General features: G+C 43.1%; 1 protein-coding gene across 1 annotated transcript in view; it reads left to right on the forward strand.

Moving 5' to 3' along the window:
• phactr3a (phosphatase and actin regulator 3a) overlaps positions 1 to 6,565 on the forward strand; it is a 30,043-nt gene extending 23,478 nt beyond the window's left edge. Inside the window, exons 8-12 of the mRNA XM_070840118.1 lie at positions 4,166 to 4,221; positions 4,695 to 4,756; positions 4,920 to 5,060; positions 5,424 to 5,500; positions 5,975 to 6,565. Of these exons, the coding sequence (XP_070696219.1) occupies positions 4,166 to 4,221; positions 4,695 to 4,756; positions 4,920 to 5,060; positions 5,424 to 5,500; positions 5,975 to 5,990 (352 nt within the window). The 3' untranslated portion in view covers positions 5,991 to 6,565. The remainder of the gene's footprint in view (positions 1 to 4,165; positions 4,222 to 4,694; positions 4,757 to 4,919; positions 5,061 to 5,423; positions 5,501 to 5,974) is intronic.
• The last annotated feature ends 241 nt before the right edge of the window (positions 6,566 to 6,806 follow it).

Here is a 6,806-nt window from a genome sequence, read left to right on the forward strand (position 1 = left end):
TACTTTAATACTGCTGTGCAGTTAGTCAGTGATTTCCATGTTAACCCATAAGAGATTTAGGCGACACATTTTTGCCGGGAACGCTTAAATACTGCGTCGCTTCAGTTACATAACACCCAACAATAGAAGAGGTGAGATAAAAAAAAAAAAATTGGATCTAAGCGGATTATCTGATTGTTTTGCACAGACTTGATTGATGTTGTGTCTGCTACTGCTCAGAGAACAGCGTTTGGGTGTAAAGCTTTTCACTCAAGGCCAATCCTCGTACGGGGAAGCCTCTCTTATATTCCGGCAGAGCACTAATAGAACTAAAACTGATAAGACTTCCAGTGTGGGAAAATGTATAACTATTCAAACCAAATGAAATGAAGTCCCACAAATCATTTGTCACAACATACACACACAGTTGTTAAGATTCAAAAGACAGGATCATTTCTGGAGAGCAACAAGTACAGACAGACGCTGCTTCCAGGAAATCTCATCGTGCAGGACTCGCCGATGATGCTCGTATCTCTGCTCCCCTGACGGGACATTAATAGAACTGGCTTTTCTAATACAACTGAGAAAACGTAATGTTCAAAGACTGACAGCAGCAGTGTGTTGTGCGTAAATGTGTCACAAGACTCAGCTTCTTTAGCACTACGGTAACAAACCGAGACACACCACAGCATTACATAACCCGCTGTGCAATAACACAGCCGAGCACAGAGCGCCACCCACACTGGAGACCAAGATCTGCCGCCTGTCTGTGAGGGAACTAAGAATACTGCCATCCAGATCTATTCTAAGACCAACTGAAAGAAACTATTTCATTGTTATTTGAGAAACGGTGTATAGGTTTGGCGTTTACCATTTATGTAAACGTGAGGATGGAGCACGACTGCAGCTTGCATAAGAGCAAGCAGGGTCCGTGTTTTTGAGACGGAGACGCTCCACTTGTGGCACAGCAGTGAGAGAGGCTGCTCGTTATGTAAAGACCGAGTTCCACACAGCACTTGGCTCAATTGATTTACTGTTTTTGATTTATAGCTGTTTGCGCAGAGAATAATTGAATGAATTCAGGAGGATCAACAAGGATTCTTAAAGCAGCTTCATGCTGGTGTTGCTGAAAAGACGAAAACCTTTGCACTGCTCCAGGGTAAATATGCATGTGCATGTAAAAGGCTTCACAAACAGGTGGCTGTTCAGGTTCGCTGCTTTGGTTCGTCTAAACTGATCCATGCCACAATCTGTAAAGTCTGAGGCACTAAAGAAGTTATTTAAATATCATTACTTCACCTACAGTGTCAAGAAAATGTTTTTTCATCTTACAATACAGTATGTGCATACATTGAAAGCACACTGCACCATTTTGGAAGGAAATCCTGGCTAAATATAGCCCAGAGTGGTGAAGAGGAGGGGAAAAAAGCTTATTTCCCCAAGGAATTCAGACTGAATGACAAAACAATCCATCACACACCCCTTTGGATTTCTGCGGGGATCTCCAACCATAGATTCAATCTGACCTTTTTTCCGTCCCATCTGCAGCTCACAATAAAAACCTACTGTTACATTTTGCCACTGATCAAGCAGAAAATGCCATCAGGATTTAAGGTGGATAATGACACCTTGTCTATCTATTGTGCCAGTGATGGATGACCTTTCTATCTTTAGAGACTCCCCGCCTGGCACTTGTGCTGCAGCCACACTCCGCTGTTTCTAATCTTAGCCCCTGACACTGTTCAATAATGCATCTCCCCATGCACTCCCCTCTCCTCACAAATGTGTTGTCGGGGAGTTATATCAGCAGAAATAATAGAGGGGAGGAGCAGGTGGGGGCCTGCTACTGTACATGAAAAGGGAAGAATACTTGCAATGGCCAATTTTGTCTCCTTGTGCAGCTGCCAACTAAAATAAAAGACTGAAAGCCTCCGCCACCCACTCACTGGGTTTTGTATTCCTTTGTTTGGATTTTTCCTCCCTTGGCTGGCATAGTTACATTTTCTATTCTAACTCATTTTTTTTACAGAACATCCTGAGTGGCAAATGGAAACCCTTATGCCAACAGGCGTTTATGCGTCATCATGGTATTCTGGGGATACCATTCAAAATCGTATTTCTGCAATTAAACCCGGATGTAGAAGGCAGTGGGTGAGAAACTGGTACAGTGAGTCAATGTGTTGTCTCATAGTGATGTTCTCCAACATAAACCAGCTCCTGTCACCTGAGAGCACCGAGTAAGACGGTTATAGAATTCATTTGGCTCACAAAGAAGAGAATCTTGCGATCTGTATGGTGATCTCTGCTTTATCCAGCTCACCGACAAAGACACAAAAAAAAAAAGAAGGTGGTCTGCTTCTAAAAATAGCCACAGATTGTGTGTGAAGCGCATACAGCTCTGCGTGTAATAGTGAGATCCCCCATCACTGTGTTGCTAGGGAGAAGTGAGAATTTCTGCGGGAGGACTCTATTGTCTCAAAGATACCAAGTGTTGTTGCTAAGCAACTCGGTGACCCGGTCAATAATACAGTAGATGGCCGTATTCACTGGGGCTTTGCAAGTGATTTTCTGTTTCATCTGTTTAAAATGTAATACTGTGGAGGAGCCCAGGGAACACTTTACCTCTCTGTTTGTTTATTGAAGAGTTGTGAAGCACTTTGTTGTGCTGTTCCTCATCTGATAAGATGCTAAGATAGTAGACTACGTGACTGATGTGATCAAAAAACAGTTTGACAGAGGATACAAATGCCAGTTGGAAGAAAGCGGTCAAATTCCTGCAAATCTGTGAAATGCTGAAACCACTTTCTCTGTTTGTTTTTCATTCTAATCTTATTTCCCAGAGGAGAATTTGCAAGGGGAGTCGATCTATTGAATTATTCCTCATGCTATTCCTGGATGTCTAGTCACGTGACACAGATTGATTGCCTGACTGTACTTATTGCTCTATATATATCCACAAGTGTGATTTAGTTTCTTTGCAGCCAGCTTTCTTTCTTCAGCGATGTAAAAACACAAGCCTATGACAAAAGCTTATTACATAAGCACTGGCTTCTGTTTGAATGCGGCATCTGTTGTCACAAAAGTGTTTTAAGCTCCACTTAAATAGTATTAGCAGAGTTTAGAAGACTAAAACAATTGTATTAGCTATTCAGTGTCCATCTACGCAGTGGCACACACACACACACACACACACTGGGCTACCTGCTTTGTAGATGTCCTGGTCTCCGTACGTGTGACCTAACTTTGATCTTTTACAGGACAGAACTAGAAAGTGCCCAGTGTTATCTTGGGTGAGGGGATAAAGAGAGTCCTGCTGCGTGGCGGCATTCAGCCCTCTCTGTCCTTTCCACCTCTGGAGCTCTGCTGTGGGCTGTGCCACATGCTGTCTGGAGCCCTTCTCTGCTGTGCAGCTCACATTTATTATTTATACAAAGTCTGAACAGTTCACACGCACAAGGGACTCCGGGACAACATTGGATTTTGGAGACCTTTTGGATGCTTTGATGGTGAGGGAACAGGACAGCTTGAAATAAATGTACTAAGTTTGATCTGAATGTCTAAACTTTGTCATTCTAGCGTAGAAAAGATTGGATTGAAATGGGTAACCATTATTTTGAATCTATAAAGTATTTCATCTCGTTTACTTAAAAAAAAAAAAAAAACCTGAATAAAAACCAAATGAACTGGTGCTACAATGTCTCTAAAATGACTGCTCCACTAGCCTAGTGTGCATCACCGGGAGGCTGGGGATGCCGTGAGTAGGAGCCCACTAGGCTCCGCCTCCTACAAATTATGCATGCAGTAACCAGGGAAACTAGGGAAGCCGCGCCCCAGCAGCCGATCACGACCCAGTTCAAAAGCGCCTGTAGTCGGTGTAGAGATAGTAGAGCGGAGTGCGGCGGTGCTGAGTAAACGCGATACGACTGCTGCACCAGAAGATGCAGCATCTTGCAATCGAAAAGTAATTTGGTGGAGAATCCTCAAAGCGGAGAATTGGGCTTCTATCACTGTTCCAGATGTGGGGAGCGCCTCTACCGAAGCACCACAGCCGCGGTTTGGATGCGAGATGGAGACATAGGGGATTCCTCTCGAGAACGCGCACAGTGAAGAAACTACAGCCGGTTTAAAGAGGATAGGCAGCTGAAGTGAAAATGGTTCAAAACGTGGTTTTGGTGTTTCTCCGTAGGAGGCTGAGCCAGAGACCGAATGTGGAGGAGCTGGAGAGTCGAAACATCCTGAAACGTGAGTTCAAAACAGCCACATTTTCTGTTTTCAAACTGTCTGTTTTTTCAGCCAAATACTAACATTTACAATAATAATATAAAAAAAAAAAAAATATGTAAAAGCCCTGATCAGAAACACTTAACAGAGGGAGAGATGATGCATTAATAATGGTACAGATTGCCTGGTGTAGTTCATTATTCAGGAGTATAGTAACGCATGAGTGCATATTCCTCCTTCTCTGCACTGTAAACCCTGTTAAAGGTGGTAGCAGCTGAATTATACAGAGATTCAAGGCATGATGAACTTGTTATGACTCAAGGGGTCTTTATTTCTGCATATTGTAAATCAATTTAATAATTAAACAATATAATAAAAACATTAACCTTTAGTGTCTTACTAACATTTAAATTGGTAGATTTTTTTTTTTTTTTAGAATATTTACTTGCTAATATAGACTGAAATCTATAATCTGGTTGTTTTCTTTTCCCCAGAGAGAAACGACCAGACAGAGCAAGAGGAGAGGAGGGAGATCAAACAGAGGCTAAACAGAAAGGTACGACATTGTGTGACTGAGTCTTTTCCATTCACTTAGAGGAATTTGTTTCTTACAACCAACACCAAACAGCGTCAGCCAAATGAACCCTGCATGCATGAAGCGCATAGGAGACAAATAGCAGCCAGCTATAAATGATTTTCCAATTTCTTGTGCGTTCCAGCTCAACCAGCGGCCCACAGTAGACGAACTACGAGACAGAAAGATTCTGATCCGCTTCAGTGACTACGTGGAGGTGGCCAAAGCTCAGGACTATGACAGGAGAGCAGACAAACCCTGGACTCGGCTCTCAGCAGCAGACAAGGTGTGTATTTGTGTAGCCTGTTTAGAGACTAATGCTCAACAGTGGAGACACTGTTTTGAAATGACAGCCATACATGTCGACCTTTAAGAGCTGTTACTGATCACTTGGACTCATCACCAAAACAAGATCACTACTTAGGTCAGTCTGATAGCAGAAATTCCTCAAATTGTACGACCTATTGCTCACTATTTGCATTGCATGTTGCTGTATCAGCTTATCTCGCCAAATCCCCTGTTCTCTTCAGTGTTTTTTTTTTAAGGCTGATTATATTTCCTCATCCTCCTGCTGTCACTTTGCTGTCCAAAGGTTGCAGCACCCCAATGGCTCAGGATGTACTAATGCTGTTTTTCCTCTTGCCCACAGGCCGCAATCCGAAAAGAGCTGAACGAGTTTAAAAGCACCGAGATGGAAGTGCATGCCTCAAGCAAACACCTAACGAGGTCAGTATTCTGGACTATATGTCTGTCTGTGTGTTGTATGTGTTTGAGAATGCATGTTTGCTCTATTCTGGGCAGCGGCAGTCTAAATTTAGCTCTCCTTGCTCATCCAGAGAGCTCCGCGGAGCTAAAGATAGATGGTAGTGCTTCTAAATGGGTGGGGGGCGGGGGAGTTTGTCCTCTGGGGAGCTCGTGCTGCCAAGCAGGGAGAAAAGATAAAATGCCACGGTGTCCTTGGCTAAGCTTGTTTCGAAATCAGGGGTCCTCTGTTGTGAGTTGTAACAGTGACCCAGAGGGAGGATGGGATGCAAGTACGTGTCCAGGTCCTCAGCACTCTTAATAACTGTGCTAAAAATAGCCCCACAGAACTGATTAATGGCTGCGATCATAGCTGGGTACGGTGACAAAGGCACCCTGTGCTCTTACGATTTGTACTTTTCCCCATTAACACAGTTCCTTCCCGTTTTGTCTCTCCAGGTTCCACCGGCCATGAAAGCAGGGAGTTTCTTCTGTGAAGAAATGCTGAGCTTGGAAATTGTCTGAAGCTGCTTGAAGCTGCTCAGCGGTGACAGTTCAAAGAGCCTGGAGCCTTTCGGTCTTCAGCGCGTCTTTAACATTCTTCCAGCACCCTTGACTGTCATATCATCGGTGTGAGGGCACGGGTGTGGGAGAGAAGATGACGGTAATGTTTGCGGCAGTGTGTCCTGGAGACTACTGAACGTCGCCACATGGAAGCTGGCTGGTGGAAGAGGACTTTGGTGGAGCCTCTGACTCTCAGGATGAGAGCGGAGGAAAAAAAAACAATCTTGTCATTCAGTCAGTGTTGTTTTTTTTGTACTATTTCATGGACTCCTTTGACAAGGCGGTGTGAATCCGAGTAGTGGGAGGAAGTTGTGCATGTGACCAGCTTCACCTTTTCTTAACTGATGAATAATGTGTCACTTGGACTGTGTAAAGATTGTGCAGTCTGGGGGAGGTGGTATTGGGGATGAATTTGATATTAACTGTACATACAGTATGTCAATCTGAATGAGACCGTCAATGTCTTCACTGAAAAGAGAAATACCTTTGTAAGCACTACTTGTCTTCAAAATACAAGGTCTTTTTTAAGAATGGCTTATCTCATTTTTCAAACTGTTTTATTTTCAATTAAGAAACAGGTTGAAGAGCCGTTAAAAACAATTGATAGATTTCACATATTAAATATTTAGTCAGCCATTTTCTAGTCAGCCTTAACTAACCAACATGAATTAAGCAGAAATTTGTATTAAAAATATCACAGAGCCAAGAAAATGAAAGACATCGAAAA

This window comes from Pempheris klunzingeri, chromosome 11, assembly GCF_042242105.1.
Source record: "Pempheris klunzingeri isolate RE-2024b chromosome 11, fPemKlu1.hap1, whole genome shotgun sequence".
NCBI classification, from domain to species: Eukaryota; Metazoa; Chordata; class Actinopteri; order Acropomatiformes; family Pempheridae; genus Pempheris; species Pempheris klunzingeri.